This window comes from Myxocyprinus asiaticus, chromosome 35 (assembly GCF_019703515.2).
Source record: "Myxocyprinus asiaticus isolate MX2 ecotype Aquarium Trade chromosome 35, UBuf_Myxa_2, whole genome shotgun sequence".
Taxonomy (NCBI): Eukaryota; Metazoa; Chordata; class Actinopteri; order Cypriniformes; family Catostomidae; genus Myxocyprinus; species Myxocyprinus asiaticus.
In genome coordinates, this window is record NC_059378.1 from 33,903,148 (window position 1) to 33,920,153 (window position 17,006).

Sequence of the window (17,006 nt, forward strand, 5' to 3'; positions counted from 1 at the left end):
TCTAAAATTTCATTAAGTTGCTCAGAAAGATTCTCTTCAATCTATTCATCTGCCTTGACAGTAATGGGCCTGTCAGAGAAAACTGACTGTGGAAGTCTGACAACTGTTTATTCTAATGCCTGCTATAGTGTTCCTTGTGGTAACACTAGGTATTGCACTGCATTTTTAATTGAATTTTGATATATTATGCAAAAACGTGTGCAATCGAGCTTGGATAGCTAGAAGCATTTGCGTTCACATACTTCCGTAGAGTATTTATTGGACCTAAGATTGAACAATTGTTAAATCTATTTAATTTAAAATAAATATTAAACTTTGTCTGTTTTCAAAAATCCATCACTTGCATGTGTAAATATGTCTTATGTTTTATATTACTGTTTGTAAATTTAATCTCCTTTTCCTCTAGCTTAAAGTCTGTCAAATACCCACATTTTTAAAGTTCTCACAATGGCTCAATTACAACAACAACACAGGGTCAAAGCCTAGAAGTGAACAAATAAACTCGAAATAAACAAAATACACAGCCTATGAGTAGCCACCACAGAATTTGTTCCTGCAGTAACACTAAATGGATTACTTGTTGCTGCAATTATGGCCTGACCTTTTGAGCCTCAACCTGCAAAGGTGTTTTTCTCTATTATTTGATTAAAATTAAATCAAACTGTCCTGTCTAATGCAGTTTTTGTTCTCTGGTCTTTTCATTCTTGAACCTCTGATTCCAAACAGTGTCATTTTGTGGGTACATCTAGGGCCAGTAAAAACATCACACAGTTCAAAACCTCAGGTTACACAACTGCTCTTCTGTCGATAGCCCAGATAATTACGTGAATAGGCAGAAAATCTATACAGCTCAACGGCTCTTTTAGGCAGTGGAGGGAAAGGGGTGATATAATTCAGAAAGCTGACACAGTAAAAGTGTGTGTGTTTGTGTATGTGTAAATGCATATTTATGTGCGTCACCTGATGGGCCAGGATATAGATGTTGTGACCCACATTACGAGGAGAGGCAGCATGCTCTTCCTCGCCATGTTCTTCATCATCGTTGTGTTCCACCTCAATCTCTCCCTGCAAGTAGGCCTTCTTGATCACCTCCACCTAGGCACCGATCAAACATAAGATGTAACTATGTCAATGATAAAACTTAATGACAGTAGGTGGTTGTATACAAAATAGAAATCTGTGAACATGAAAATGAGAGAGACAGGTGGGTTTAAATGCAAAGCATCAACTAAACGTTTTCTTTGAGATAAATTAAGCTCTCTGTCAAAACACTGGATAAGCAGACAAAACAATCTTTGGTGCAGTTATGTCTAAAAGACAACATGAAATAAAAATGGACCCCATTTACTTTCTTGAAAGAATGCCCAAGGTTCAAACAAGCTAAGCTTTATCAACAGCCTTTGTGACATACTTTTACCCAAGACAATCAACAAAATTCGTGTTTACAGTAACAATAGAGCTTAACTTGTATTGAACACCGAACATTCCTTTGTTCCTATAAATGTCTCTGATCTTTTTGTGCATGATTGTTCATTGCTTTTCATTGTTCAATGCTTGTTTTGACCATTTTTAATTAAAACATGACTTTCTCCCTCATGTCTGTCTTGTTTTCTTTTTTTTCCCAAAGTTGAACTACTCTTGATTTGACATGGCATCTTATTGTGGTGCTCATAGCGCTAGACACTGAAGAGTTGTACATAGACCATCAATGAAAAAAATCCCACAAAGAGTATGCAAGAACATGGTCTGTGTGAACGGCCCTTAAATCTACCTCAGATTTGCCAATCGCAAATATAGGTTTTGTCCCAACCAGTCATGACCAAGACATGCATTGCATTATAAGATTAGATTTTTTTGTCAGTTGGTTTCTATTTGTGTTGCGACCCACAGTGAAATTGCATTGGTCCAAAATCCTACTCACCACTGACGTATATTAAAAAATTATTTGCTGTTATTTCCATTCGCACAGCATTTTACTTTTAGTAAGACAAAAAAAAAAATTACTTGATGCTGGAAAATGTTTACATCACAAAGTTAAGATGAGGTGTTTTACATACTATTGCTAGTATGCACATGTAGTAAGAGAGTGCTGTACACGTTGCACTACACTGTAGTTCGCCTTTACCAGTTCTTTAGGCCTCATGTTATACAAAATCCTCTCCGCGTTCTCACTGTCGTGGCGGCTTTCCATGATGGCCAGCAACAGTTTTGAAGCATTATTCTGTAAAAAAGACCACAGTTGTGTCAATTATTTCTGACTACAGTGAAAACTACATATTCCAGAATGTTCTGGGTGACCTCTGGCACCTTAAGCTCCAGTACGAGGTCCATCCGCTTCTTCCCGAGAGGGTTGATGTCATTTAGGATGAGAGCAATGATGATGTCGATGCCATTACATTCATGTGTGGCTATACAGTTCTAAGCAAGGGCAAAAATTTAAAAGTACAATAAAAATGTCAATTATTAAAGGTGATGCATGTCATTTTTCAATGTTTTCAATTCTTTCTCCTATCCCAGTGCACATATGATGGGTTATAAATGGATTCTTAATCATTTAATGTTGACTGCAGTTTGACAAGGTGTAATCAGAACGTGCTATCAAAATAACCTATAGAAATGAGTTTTCAAGAAAGTGTAAATCTAACCAAAAGCTTCCCAGAAGCTGTATGCACACAAACATATCAGAGAACAAACTGCTACAGTAAGCATGTTCACAAATTGTGAAAATCAACCTGCAATTAAGTGCTTATGGCCCTGGAACTGTGTGCCTCAGTAAGACACTAATCATAAAATCACCAAGGCACAAAAGTACATTTTCATCAAACAAGAACATTAAATTTATCTTTATAAAACTAGGACAATGACAATAATTATGGCCCTATAAAGTCAGAAACCTTGCATAATGCTAGCATAAAGAAAGATTACAATCATTTCCAAGAGGGTTGAATGAGTATGTGAGAGGAGCGAAGTAGAAGCAGAGCAGTATGATTTTTCCTGGAGCTAGTATGAGTGGGTTTTTTGAAAATCGGAGCATTATTGTTTTCTCTTGCTCCAAGAGCAGTCTACTAATGCTCCATCGTGAGCACAACAACTTTTAATGGCCCATAATGTGCAAGAATTCACATTTAAGCAGTATTAAACACTATTGGCATTAAAGAAAGATGAAATTTCTGAAGTTATTAGAAAGAATGTGAAGAAAAAATACAAACATCTATTGAAAATTAATGACGGAGAAGGAGAACGTGTGTGGACATGAACGTTCTGGCTTTCGTGCGTAACATGAACGTTCTGGCTTTCATGCATGGACATGTTTTTAAAATGTCAATTGGTATTATTAGTTGACTGCCACGTAATGTATGATGGGGATACGGTGCCTTATTCACTGTGAAACTGTGTTTTCTTAATGGCATAAATCGCACTGAAGGCTAAACTTAAAATGCATGGGCCGTGGCTGCTTAAAAGTCATGTTTCCAGAAAACACAATAACATCCATTTACATGTGTAAAGACAATCTAAAAGTCAGTAATACTTATCTCTCTCTCCTATTAAATATTTTGAATAATCATATCATCATTCAAATCTAATGCATCGCCAACTCAGACGTATTATGTCCTGCATTAAAAATAGAAATAAACTTCTAAATATCTAAAACACCAACTGAACTTACTAATTTTGTTAATATTGCATAGTTTGACTAACTGATTGCCATCTAAAATGTATTTTAGTGCTATAATTTATGCAATTTACATGTGCATATGAAGAAATTTAGCAAACACAAACCAAGGTAGAGAGAGGCAGATTTAAAATCTTTCAAATGTTTCAAAGATAATATTTAAAAGCTAGTATTTCTGAAAGTCAGCTCCGCATTGGACACATAGTTTTGATAGTCTTAACTAGTCTTGATAAGTAAGCTGATTTAAATAATTTAATATAGACATGGACTAATGTTAGTTTTCTAATAAAGCACACTGAAGCTTTTCTCCTAGTATTGTGTATTTATTTTTAATTTAATACATCTTATGTACAGAGGTTTGTGATTTTTTAAAACCATAAAATTATAGAATGATTATATATAGATTATAGAGGGGAAATTGTTGCCACTTTACTCACATACTCTGATCTGTAGACAATAGTGGGTATATACGCTCACTGAGCACTTTATTAGGAACACCTGTACACCTACTTATTAATTTGATTATCTAATCAGTCAGTTGCGGCAGCAGTGCAATGCATTAAATCATGCAGATACGGGTCAGGAGACAGAGGGGCTGGTTTGAGTATTTCTGTAACTCCTGATCTCGTGGGATCTTCATGCAAAACAGTCTCTAGAGTTTACTCAGAATCGTGCCAAAAACAACAAACATCCAGTCAGTGGCAGTTCTGCAGACAGAAACGCCTTTTTGATGAAGAATGGCCAGACTGGTTCAAGCTGACAGAAAGGCTATGGTAACACGGATAATCACTCTGTTCAATTGTAGTGAGCAGAATAGCATCTCAGAATGCACAAAACATCGAACCTTGAGGCGGATGAACTACAACAGCAGAAGACTATGTCGGGCACTTTATTAGGACCATAGTGTTCCTAATAAAGTGCTAAGTGAGTTTAGTTGGTGCAGCACCACGTAGTCTTAAAAAAACTGAAAAAAGAGTATTGTATATAGAAAGGAATAGTTCATCCAAAAATTTCAATTATGTCATTATTTATATTTTTCTTTCCCTTATGTTGTTCCAAACCGGTATGTGGTTACTTTTTTTGTGGACAAAGGAATGGCAGTTTTAGGACAAAAAACAAAAACAAAAACACCATAAAAGCACCATACAACTCCAAGCCTTCTGAAGTTGTACAATACATGATGTCGATTCTTGCATTGATTCTTACAGCACTGATTCTCACAGCACTGATTCTCACACGTGAGGTAACAGAACGCAATAACCCATTTCTGAATTCTAGATGCAAATGCGGCTAGATGCAAGCTTCGAAGAGGGCAAGATTATCAGTTAATAACTCAAATGTTGGTGTTCCTTAAACAAACCTATTTTATGGTGACTTTTTGGTGGGATTTAAAAAAAATAATTTTTTTATCCTTTTTGGAGCTTGACAGCCATGGTGCATTAATAATGAGGGAATTTTCCATTTTGCTTTCAATTCACCTGGTTCTCATGGCAAGGGCCCTGGCAGTACTCAGTCAGGCTCTCCACAGTCTGGTTAATGAGAGCGACATTCTTCTCATTAATATAAAGCCCCAGCAGGCCCAGGCCCCCTGTAGTGCTGCCACATATACAATCCAGGAACTGCAGTGTCTCGCACACCAGGTTGTAGTTGTTTTTGTTGTTTTGACAGCGAAGGAAGTTCTAAGGAAAGAAGTGGGGAAACAGCTCAGTGGAAAAGGTGGTTAACAGGATATGAGGGACATGCTTTTATATTTATATGTCAAATTAGTGAGTTTGATGAACTCATAGGGCCAGAATCTACTGGAATAAATGTCTGGGCTTTAAAGGGATAGTTCACCCAAAAATGAAACCTATATGACTTTCTTTCTTCCACAAAAGGAGATGTTAGGCAGAATGTTAGCCTCCATTCACTTTCATTGCATCTTTTTTCCATACAATTAAAGTGATCGGTAACTGAAGCTAACATTCTACCTGACATCTCTTTATGAAAAGAAAGTCATATGGGTTTGGAACAACATGAGGGTGAATAAACAATGATAGAATTTTTATTTTTGGGTAAACTATCAATTTAAAGCCAAACATTTCTTTCAAAAGACACTGGCTCTAGATTTTCTTACAGTACACGTTCTATTTTACCTAAAGACTTTTTGCTGACCATTTGCATGAAAGCTCAAGATGCAAACAATAGGTGAGCAAGGAAATTATTATGAAACAATTCACCAAATGCTTTGTGATAATGTAATGACAAATAATCACACAATTCTGTAATTGCCGTGAAACTAGCATGAACCCCTTCTTCAAGACCTACTTAAATTAAGGAAATAAGAACCGACCGATTTCTCACAAAAGTTGTTTTGAATGCTAAATGTTAAATTCTAAACCTATTTTATCTTAAAGTGAACATCAAAATTGGTTTCTGGCCCCTTACAAAACATCTAGAGTTCTGGAAAACTAGCCACAAACTTGCCACAAATTTGCCACTCATTACTTTCACATGCAAATGAGCTTGTGATTCGCCGCAAATGTTTGCAGCTCTTCACCGGTAGTGGTAAATCTGCCTCAAACCTTTGGCAACAATGGACAATATGCCACAAGTTTGCAGCAAAACTCATTTGCATGTGAAAATAATCAGTGGAGAATTTGTGGCAAGTTTGCAGCAAATTTGCCACGAACCCTCAATTTCCTTATTGTGCTTGATTCTTCAGTGCACATTATTCATAATAAAAAAACAATTCTTTGTAATCTTTCATTAAAATATAATACTTTCCTCCTCCAACCACCTAGCTCCATTCTGGTTTGGAATGCCAACTTTTCACAAGCCAATCAATTACTGAAGGATGTAATCAAGTCCTGCTCTAAATTTTTTTCTCGTTAAATACCCTTATGTTGATATATGCAATTTAATGGAAGTAAAATTGGTTGCAAATACCGTTTTATGTTGATTGAATGAACATGAATTCATGGAAAGGAATGCTCTATTGCTAATCAGCTCTACTGCCCTGAAACCAAAAATATAAAGGACCCTGGCGAAAAAATAGCAAGACTACACATAAAACGTAAGCTACTGCTTTAGCTTGCAATAATGCTCATTTTCGAAGCATTTTCTAGTTCAATAACCTGCAGTTCACGGTTGTGGTTCTCGCACAGCAGCTGCATGAGACGCAGAATTGGCTGCATAATCGTGATTATCACGCTCATCTCGTTGTCATCCTGGTTCTTATCGCCCGTGCTAGCCTGACCCTCTGCCACATTCAGATGTTCGTCGGCATCCGCCTCTCGTCGGTACGCAGTAAAGGCCTTCTTGGTGGCCGTAGAGGCTTCCAGAAGCTGCTCCCGCACTTCTTCGGTTACTACGGCAACATCCTTCACTGGGGGTGGGGGGGGGGATTACATTAGAATGACATACACTAGTAGTTATACATTTTCACTTATGAATTTATGACTATTTTTCAGTAATGAATGCCAAGCCCTGACCTTTCTTGCGCGTTTGGGTGTCCTTGTCGTTGGCGTCCTCGTCTTTGCGTTTGCTGCCCAGATCACTTGTGTTCACCGTCACAGTTGCCTTGATCTCTTGTTGGGCAAGCTTCATCCGCTCGTAAAACACTTTAAAGAACTTCTCTGACTTATTGTCACCTGTCAGACGGCAGAAAAACGACCGCTGGAGCGACAGGTAGGAGAGAAAGAGTAGGAGGGTGAGAAAAGTTAGCATAGATTTAGCATAAATGTTCTGCAATCTCATCTGCAATACATCAATAAGACTTTTTCTCTTAGATGATAAAAAGGACATTTAAATGACTTTGCAACATATTTGGTTTATAATCTGCCCTTTTTAAGATGTTAAGCATATGTTTGTACACAAAATTTAGAATGTGATTATTTCCAGATTAAATGTTCTTAAACAGACATCTTGGAGACATCTGATTATTTTTTACAATGTTTCTTGTCATTTATTTAGGCTTTTATTGAACGGCACAACTAAAAGCTACATTTCTCATTGCACTAGCTGGCAACTTCATTATGGTTTTAGACCTTTTGCAATCTTTCTGGGTAAAATAACAGTTGGCTAACAGTCTTCTTTTTCAATTGGTTTCGTGGTGCATTCACCCAGAGCCCATGACCTTATGTAATGCCCACATCCAGATAATAGACACTCACACCTTAGTAATAATTACAGAGATCCTAATCCCACTTGAGTCAGTACATGAAATGACAGACGTCAGCTTTTAGGGACTGGGATTGCACACAAATTAACATTATGTAATAATTTACACACGTTGTTCCAACCCTGTATGACTTTCTTTCAAAAAACATAACAGAATAGTTAGGTAGAATGTTAACCATAGTCACCATTCACTTTCATTGCATTTTTATTTTTTATTTTTTACACGCAATAAATATGAATGGTGACTGAGGCTTACATTCTGTCTAACATCTCCTTTGTGTTCCACCGAAGAAAGTCAGTCATATGGGTTTGGAGCAAAATTAGTAAATGATGACAGAATTGTCATTTGAGGGTAATATTACTCAAACGTTTCGAAAACAAATTCTGTCCAAATAGTGCTATAACGAAAGTTACCGTATGTCATTGTAAAATAAACTCTTATTTCAAAAGATTAAGGAAAATTTGCTTTCTCATGATATGACCCCATTAATGGCGCTAACCCCTGTGCCAGTACATGATGAGTTAAATTAGCAGAGTGGCACAGCCATGCTCCAAAGCAGAGTTCTCACGTCCCTCCCTCCCCTACACCCTGTTTACTGCCAGCCCGACACACACCACTGCGGTTATATAACCCTCTCAGAGCAGCCTTGCTCGTGCACACACGCAGCAATTGCCACGGAAATAACCTGGAGTGCCTCCCTCAGCTCACGTGATTTTACACCATCTGTCTTCACACTGTCCCATGTGCTACAAAGTTGGCACCATCCACACATTTACACAAAGAAACACAATATCTCATGCAGACGCACACATTGCTGTCAAGAGAAAACAGATCTCAATACAAAATTCCATGTTTTATATTTCTTTACGCAAAACTTCAAACAGAAAGTAAATGTAAAAATATAAGTAGTTTTCCTGTAGCTAAACTGGCATGGCATTGCACTAGTGCTAAGGTTATGGGATCGACTCCCAAGAACCACACAAAATAATAAAAGTATGTATACTGATTAAGTTGCTTTGGATAAAAAGCATCAGTCAAATGCATAAATGTAGCTCAACTGGTAATGCTTGGTGTTACCAACACGAAGGTAATATGTTCGATACCCAGGAAATGGGTGTTAGACTGGAGTGGTGGTGGCGTAGTGGGCTAAAGCACATAACTGGTAATCAGAAGGTTGCTGGTTCCCCCACAGCCACCACCATTGTGTCCTTGAGCAAGGCACTTAACTCCAGGTTACTCCGTTGTCCCTGTAATAAGTGCACTGTAAGTCGCTTTAGATAAACGTCTGCCAGATGCATAAATGTAGCCCAACTGGAAGAGCATGCCATTACTAACGACAAAGTCATGGGTTCAATTCCCAGGAATTGTTCAAACTGGAAGAACATGCTATTGCTAAAGTCAAGGCCATGGGTTTGATTTCCAGGAATTTTACCAAACTGATAAAAATGGATAAAAAGCATCTGCCAAGCATCATGCGTAAATGTAGCTCGACTGGTAAAGTTATCGCCAAGATAATAAGTTATATTTCCAGGAGACACACATACTGATAAAAATGTATAATTTGAATGCTCTGTAAGTTGCTTTGAATAGAAGTGTCTTCCAAATGCACAAATGTATCTGAACTGGAAAAGCATGTCATTATGTCATAGGTTTGATTACCAATGAATTCATAAATTGTTAAAAACTTAAAAACGTCTGCCAAATGCATAAATTTAGCCAAACGTCAATGCCAATGGTATGGGCTCGATTCCTAGGAATAATTATAACTTGAATGCACTGTAAGTTGCTTTGGATAAAAGTTCCAAATGCATGAATGTACTTATGTTTTTGTTTTTTAACACCACACTAAAATGCAGTAAGGAAAAAAAAAAAAAAAACACATTTCTATAATTAAACACTGGTTAAATGTTCTGAATGTATGGTCATGTTTTTCTCTGGTATATCCTGTCCTACTTTTGCTCGTTTCTTTTTCCTTACATAAGTCTGTAATCAGCAGAGTGGTGGAGGGGGGGAGTGGAGAGAGACAGCTCATGCACGCCAGCACAGGATGGTTAAAAAAAAAAAAAAGAAGAGGGAAAGAGAGCAGAGGAAAATCCTGCCCTATTTTTCCTGAGCCAAACAGGCATGGAGTGAGTGTGCGATGTGCGACAGAAGAAGAAAGGGAGAGTGAGGAGTGCGATCTATCAGCGGAATTCTAGGGCAGTTTTGAAAGCTTGTTACATAACTAGCCTTCTTTCCAGGTTCACAGCGAACTCATTCAGCCCTCTTTGAGACAACGGCGAGCCAAAGAAACACAACACACCCACAGGAGTGTGCGCATACACATACAAAGGAGATGTACTTGAAAAATGATTCATATGTATCAGTGCTTACAATAAAAACAACTTAGTTTATCAAAAAAAGGAAACTAAAATTCTATGCTAGTCTGGCTGAATGACGTCATTGTTAAATGCTCCTCAATCAAGTTAATTGAAGACAGCCATGACACAGGGCCAATCGTTCTAAATGATTAAAATGAAAAAGCAAATCAACAGGTTATGTAAGGGCTCGCAGCAAAGAAGTGGAGTTTATAGCATTACAGCATGCAAATATGCAAGCCTCATGACTGCTCTAATAAACAACACGGCCGCATCAAATGCGTTGCTACAGTAAACATGTCAACACCTGACTACCATATGACGCACAGCCGGGAAAACAGAAAAACAGTGGAAAGGTTCATAAAAAAAAGCAAGGAAAGTGTTTAATTGATGTCATTCTGAAGTAGGGCTCTACAAACCTTTTTCAGGCCAGTGACCCTTTGGTAGCTAAAGAGACACAGCAAAGACCCCTGTTACATATAAAAAAAATAAAAAATAAACGTTTTAAGCCCAATTTCATCAGAGGCAACTCCGTCTAGCTTTTGTTGAACACAACAATGTGTCCTGTGTGTACGACCCCTAAATCCTCACTAAACAGAGTGTTCAACGTTGAGTACAGTTGGTGTCCCAACTCTAGCTAATCTAGTGAAAATGCTATTGTACCCAATCGCAAAATTACAAATAGGGATGCACAGATATATCGGCTTCCAATATTTATCAGTCAATTATTATTTTTTATTTTTTTCTCCCCAAATTGGCATGCCCAATTCCCAATGCGCTCTAGGTCCTCGTGGTGGCGTAGTGACTCACCTCAATCCGGGTGGTGGAGGACGAATCTCAGTTGCCTCCGCGTCTGAGACCGTCAATCCGCGCATCTCATCACATGACTTGTTGAGCGCGTTACCATGGAGACCTAGTGCATGTTGAGGCTTCACGCTATTCTCCGCTGCATCCACGCACAACTCACCACGCACCCCACCGAGAGCGAGAACCACATTATAGAGACCACGAGGAGGTTAACCCAACATGACTATTCCTCCCAAGCAGCCGGGCCAATTGGTTGCTTAGGAAGCCTGATTGGAGTCACTCAGCACACCCTGGATTTGAACTTGCGACTCCAGGTGTGGTAGTCAGCATCTTTACTTGCTGAGCTACCCAGGCCCCTATCAGTCAATTACTGACCAAATTGAAATCAGCATATCACTTATAATCATGAAAACGGCGATAAAAAACAATAATAAAAAAAAACAATGGTTGATTTATAATGAATTAGTAACACACTTTGTAAAAAGCATAAATGGACGTGACAGTTGTGAAAATGGCACTAACCTATAGCAGGGGTATTCGATTTAAGTTCCAAGTGGTCCAGTCTCTACATTTCCTTCCCAGCAAAGGTCCGGATAATAATACGTACAGTAGCTTACATGGTGTCAGTAGTCATTTGGATATTAAATTATATAATTTTTATAACTTACCACATTGGTAGCAATAGTACTTTGTAAAGAAATAATAAATAAATCCTAAACAGTCAAATGTCTCTTCAAAACATGGGGAGGGATAAGAACATTGAGGACCCAGAGAGTAGTGGGGTCTGAGGGATCTTCTACCAAAGGATTTATATATTTCATCAAGACTTCATCAGTCGAGGGCACATGGATATGAATATTGAAAGATATGATCAACAGTTCGTTTTGAAGCTGAATGACAGCAGTCCAGTTTTCGTGTTTAAATATTTTTACATTCAGAATATATAGTGTGTATGGACACAGGAAGCCTTTTGACGACTAAAAAATACTGTATGGGGGTTCAAGAGATTCCCCTGAGAGAAAATGTATACAAATGTAAAAGTCTGAATTAACCATTTTTATATTTTCCTTAAAGTGAAAATCTACTCACAAATAAACAAACAAAAACAAAAAATCTACATAACAGTGGAAAATGTAAATACTGTTTGCTTAATTTAAGAATAATTAGGTGTTCCTTGCCATCCATGCCATGATGACATCTCGGACTCATTTTCACAGAATTAGAACAAAAATCTGTTTGTTTATTATAAAAAAGGCTCCCAACATGCTGATTAATGAAGCGAAATTTAGATGTAAAAAAACATCCTGACACAAACCTGGCTTAGCTGAACCGTCTAAATCACATATCAGACAGATAATATGCTTAATTTTTGTTTTGTACAGTGTTTTTAAGCAAAAGATGGCAGTATCTGTAGCCGGGTCTCCACTACAATTGTTAAAATGTCCACGCCTGCAACTACGTACAGTAAATCAGGTTTTATGGGGCACCTCGTTTCTATAGTGGGGAGAGAGGCAACACGCGGAGAGTAGGAATAAGTGCACAGAGCTGGACACGCTTTATTCCCGCTCGCGCCATTCCCGCTCTGTGCACGTATACACATCCCATTCACGTCATAATCACTTAGCCAGGTGTCAGATAACTAGCACAAAGATTTAGATCTCAGTCTGGATTGAAGAGTCCTGACCCTGACCTATAGGCTACTTGGAGGGAAACCATCCAAAATGCTTTAAAACCAGCAGACTTTGACTTCTGAGACATCGGTATGATATCCATTAAAGCTGCATGATTGACTGAATTAAGATTGAAATCCAAATATGGTCTTGCACGATTTCTTAACCTTAAAAAATTGCGTTTCTGCATTTAGCATGCAAGTCAGCACTGTGTGAGCAAGCGGTGCCCTCTAACGCTCTGGGCCGCATTATCCATCATCAGTTATCTAATATTCCACTATAAGACAGAATTTAAAAAGGGGTTTTGTTACTTTGATTTAAACTTTTTATTTTTCCATGATGTGGTTGCATTTCCGTGGAAATGCCCAACATACGTATAGTATGAATTTTTAATGTTCTATCGTATACAGTACATACATGTAAAATGTGAGTTCTGTTGTTTTGAACCGCAAAATATTAGAAGTTGTGATAACAGAAATGCAAAAATGTTTTAAAATTACAAAATAACCTTTTTGTCATTTCCGTGGAATTGCCCAACATATAGTATGAATTTGAATGTTCTATATTGTCCAGTACATACAGGTGCATCTCAATAAATTAGAATGTCGTGGAAAGTTCATTTATTTCAGTAATTCAACTCAAATTGTGAAACTCGTGTATTAAATAAATTCAATGCACACAGACTGAAGTAGTTTATGTCTTTGGTTCTTTTAATTGTGATGATTTTGGCTCACATTTAACAAAAACCCACCAATTCACTATCTCAAAAAATTAGAATACATCATAAGACCAATAAAAAAAACATTTTTAGTGAATTGTTGGCCTTCTGGAAAGTATGTTCATTTACTGTATATGTACTCAATACTTGGTAGGGGCTCCTTTTGCTTTAATTACTGCCTCAATTTGGCGTGGCATGGAGGTGATCAGTTTGTGGCACTGCTGAGGTGGTATGGAAGCCCAGGTTTCTTTGACAGTGGCCTTCAGCTCATCTGCATTTTTTGGTCTCTTGTTTCTCATTTTCCTCTGACAATACCCCATAGATTCTCTATGGGGTTCAGGTCTGGTGAGTTTGCTGGCCAGTCAAGCACACCAACACCATGGTCATTTAACCAACTTTTGGTGCTTTTGGCAGTGTAGGCAGGTGCCAAATCCTGCTAGAAAATGAAATCAGCATCTTTAAAAAGCTGGTCAGCAGAAGGAAGCATGAAGTGCTCCAACATTTCTTGGTAAACGGGTGCAGTGACTTTGGTTTTCATAAAACACAATGGACCAACACCAGCAGATGACATTGCACCCCAAATCATCACAGACTGTGGAAACTTAACACTGGACTTCAAGCAACTTGGGCTATGAGCTTCTCCACCCTTCCTCCAGACTCTAGGACCTTGGTTTCCAAATGAAATACAAAACTTGCTCTCATCTGAAAAGAGGACTTTGGAACACTGGGCAACAGTCCAGTTCTTCTTCTCCTTAGCCCAGGTAAGACGCCTCTGACGTTGTCTGTGGTTCAGGAGTGGCTTAACAAGAGGAATACGACAACTGTAACCAAATTCCTTGACATGTCTGTGTGTGGTGGCTCTTGATGCCTTGACCCCAGCCTCAGTCCATTCCTTGTGAAGTTCACCCAAATTCTTGAATCGATTTTGCTGGACAATCATAAGGCTGCGGTTCTCTCGGTTGGTTGTGCATCTTTTTCTTCCACACTTTTTCCTTCCACTCAACTTTCTGTTAACATGCTTGGATACAGCACTCTGTGAACAGCCAGCTTCTTTGGCAATGAATGTTTGTGGCTTACCCTCCTTGTGAAGGGTGTCAATGATTGTCTTCTGGACAACTGTCAGATCAGCAGTCTTCCCCATGATTGTGTAGCCTAGTGAACCAAACTGAGAGACCATTTTGAAGGCTCAGGAAACCTTTGCAGGTGTTTTGAGTTGATTAGCTGATTGGCATGTCACCATATTCTAATTTGTTGAGATAGTGAATTGGTGGGTTTTTGTTAAATGTGAGCCAAAATCATCACAATTAAAAGAACCAAAGACTTAAACTACTTCAGTCTGTGTGCATTGAATTTATTTAATACACAAGTTTCACAATTTGAGTTGAATTACTGAAATAAATGAACTTTTCCACGACATTCTAATTTATTGAGATGCACCTGTACATGTAAAATGTGAGTTCTGTTGTTTTGAACTGCAAAAACAGAAGTGCAAAAATGTTTTAGAAGTACCAAATAACCTTTTTTGTCATATAACCATCATATTATCATATTTAGTTATTTTTATCTTTTTATTCTATTTATCTTTCATTGTGGCTTGACAAATCCAATCCATGTTCAGTGGAAATTATTTATGTAAGAACAGTGAAAATAATTCCAAAGTAAAACAGTGATCTAATGACAAAATAAGGTAAATGGCAAAATATCGGTATCGGGCTATGGTTTTTTGTTAAAATCGGTATCGGTCAAAAATGTTCATAGTGGTGCATCCCTAATTACAAATGAAATGTTTTAAAAAATTAGGTAAAAAATAAATAAAATAAAAAATACAATTATTGTGTTTTTTATGATGGTATTTGAGTATTTGGGTACTTGTATCCATCCTTAGTAACATGGAGCCTTGTGGATCTTGTTGGTAGAGCTGGAATTCATTTAAGAGTCTGCAAGGTTGTACAAGCTTGTGCATACGATCAGCTCCATGTTGTAATAAACATGCATTACCTCTGCATGACTTTTTATGTGCTGCGTGACCTAAGTGAGCATGACACTGCATAATTCATGTGAGAAATGAATAAGCGGATGTATCATGAGTTGGTGACTTTAAGGACACCCTCGTATACCTCCTGCATTAAGTCATGTCTTTAGCATTAGGAGCTGTGTTCTGTACATCAATGTTCTTTCAGGGCAGTACTGCATGATACCTCATCAGCGTGAGTCATGGGAACAAAATAATGGCTTTTGTTTTGTGGCCAATAAACAATGAGACAATGATGGAAAATAAGATTGCAGTCAAAGTGAATTTTGGACAGTCTGAAGTTTAAACATTTTCTGTAAGCAAATATGCCTTGCTAAATAAGCTGCTAGCTTAAAATATTTTTTTTGTCTTTGGTGACCATGACATAAATTTGCTGAACGAATACACTGTGTCATGTTTGGACTTGAACCAACATCCAAGTAAGCACTTCGGCTTTTACATGCCATAAGCACATGCACTACCCACTAGGGGTTGCACAACTACTGATTTTTAATAGTCGATTAGTCGAGGCTTTTAGTTGATTCAAATTTGACTAGTCATTACATCATTCCAAACCCGCAATAAATCCAACTTCCCTACCAGTAAAAACCTATTTACGTTATTCACAGCAGCAGCATCTTTGATTTTTGACGGGAATGACAACGAGGCTTTAAGGGATAGACATACAGTTTCTTCAATGGGTTGTACAGTTGTTTGAAGTGTTTTTGGATTGTTCCGTGGACAAAATATTGAAAAAACATCTTTCCGAGAACATTCAGCAGACAAAAAAAACTCCAGAAAACATGAGTTGTGGAAAATCAGATGTGATCTAGGAGATTTTTACTGCTTTATACCATGCGTGCCACTGAAGAGATGGTAAGTCTATCCCTCACAGCCTCGTTGTCATTCCCATTTAAAATCAAAGATGGTGCTACCGTGAATAAGGTCTATAGTATACAATAGATAGATCTATGTTTGCTACATTATAATTGGTTTAGCTTTCTTTTTTTTTTTTTTAAATCAACGTAGCTAGATACCTTCAGGCTTCAGCCAGGCAGACTGTGCTTGGGGTCCTAAAAGTTGCCATTGAATTGCCCATAGTCATCTGAGGGGAAAATTATGATCGACGGTCTGAGCATTATTTTGCATGTGAACGGATTGGATGGAATAAACATCAACCATTATGTTATCTCCTCATAAGCACCTTTATATTAGAAGTGTCCAACAATAGTTAGGCATACATCGAGCTGGAACGTAGCTAAGAGTTAACATATTTAGTTTGGCCTGGAACACCTGTAGCTGCTGGCGGTTCCACTTCCTCTTGCAGCATCTTTTTCAGATGGTTATGGCTGGCCCCTCTCATTCTCTCTGGGATAAATTGAAGATGTTTGAAGTGGGGATCTGGAATGCAGGCATCACTGGGGATGCATTCTGTCAGGTCATTGGGCTCCAGCATCGAAGAGCTTTTATAACTTTAGCATAATCGAGATCTCGAAGGAGCAAGCAGCAACCAGGTCAGATGTCCCAACACACAAAGTTGTGTTTGATCATGTCAAAAAGGGTTCCTTTTAAAATGATTATGCATAGCACTTGTATTTCTGTTATACG

General features: G+C 38.0%; 1 protein-coding gene across 5 annotated transcripts in view; it reads right to left on the reverse strand.

The window, feature by feature from the left end:
• The window catches only part of itpr1b (inositol 1,4,5-trisphosphate receptor, type 1b), a 247,427-nt gene that overhangs the window by 66,121 nt on the left and 164,300 nt on the right, over positions 1 to 17,006 (reverse strand). For all 5 annotated transcript variants that reach the window (XM_051673468.1, XM_051673467.1, XM_051673466.1 and 2 more), the window contains 6 exons: positions 7,147 to 7,330; positions 6,790 to 7,040; positions 5,152 to 5,352; positions 2,308 to 2,418; positions 2,126 to 2,221; positions 961 to 1,095 (listed from right to left, as the gene is read on the reverse strand). In XM_051673468.1, coding sequence (XP_051529428.1) covers positions 961 to 1,095; positions 2,126 to 2,221; positions 2,308 to 2,418; positions 5,152 to 5,352; positions 6,790 to 7,040; positions 7,147 to 7,330 — 978 coding nt within the window. The remainder of the gene's footprint in view (positions 1 to 960; positions 1,096 to 2,125; positions 2,222 to 2,307; positions 2,419 to 5,151; positions 5,353 to 6,789; positions 7,041 to 7,146; positions 7,331 to 17,006) is intronic.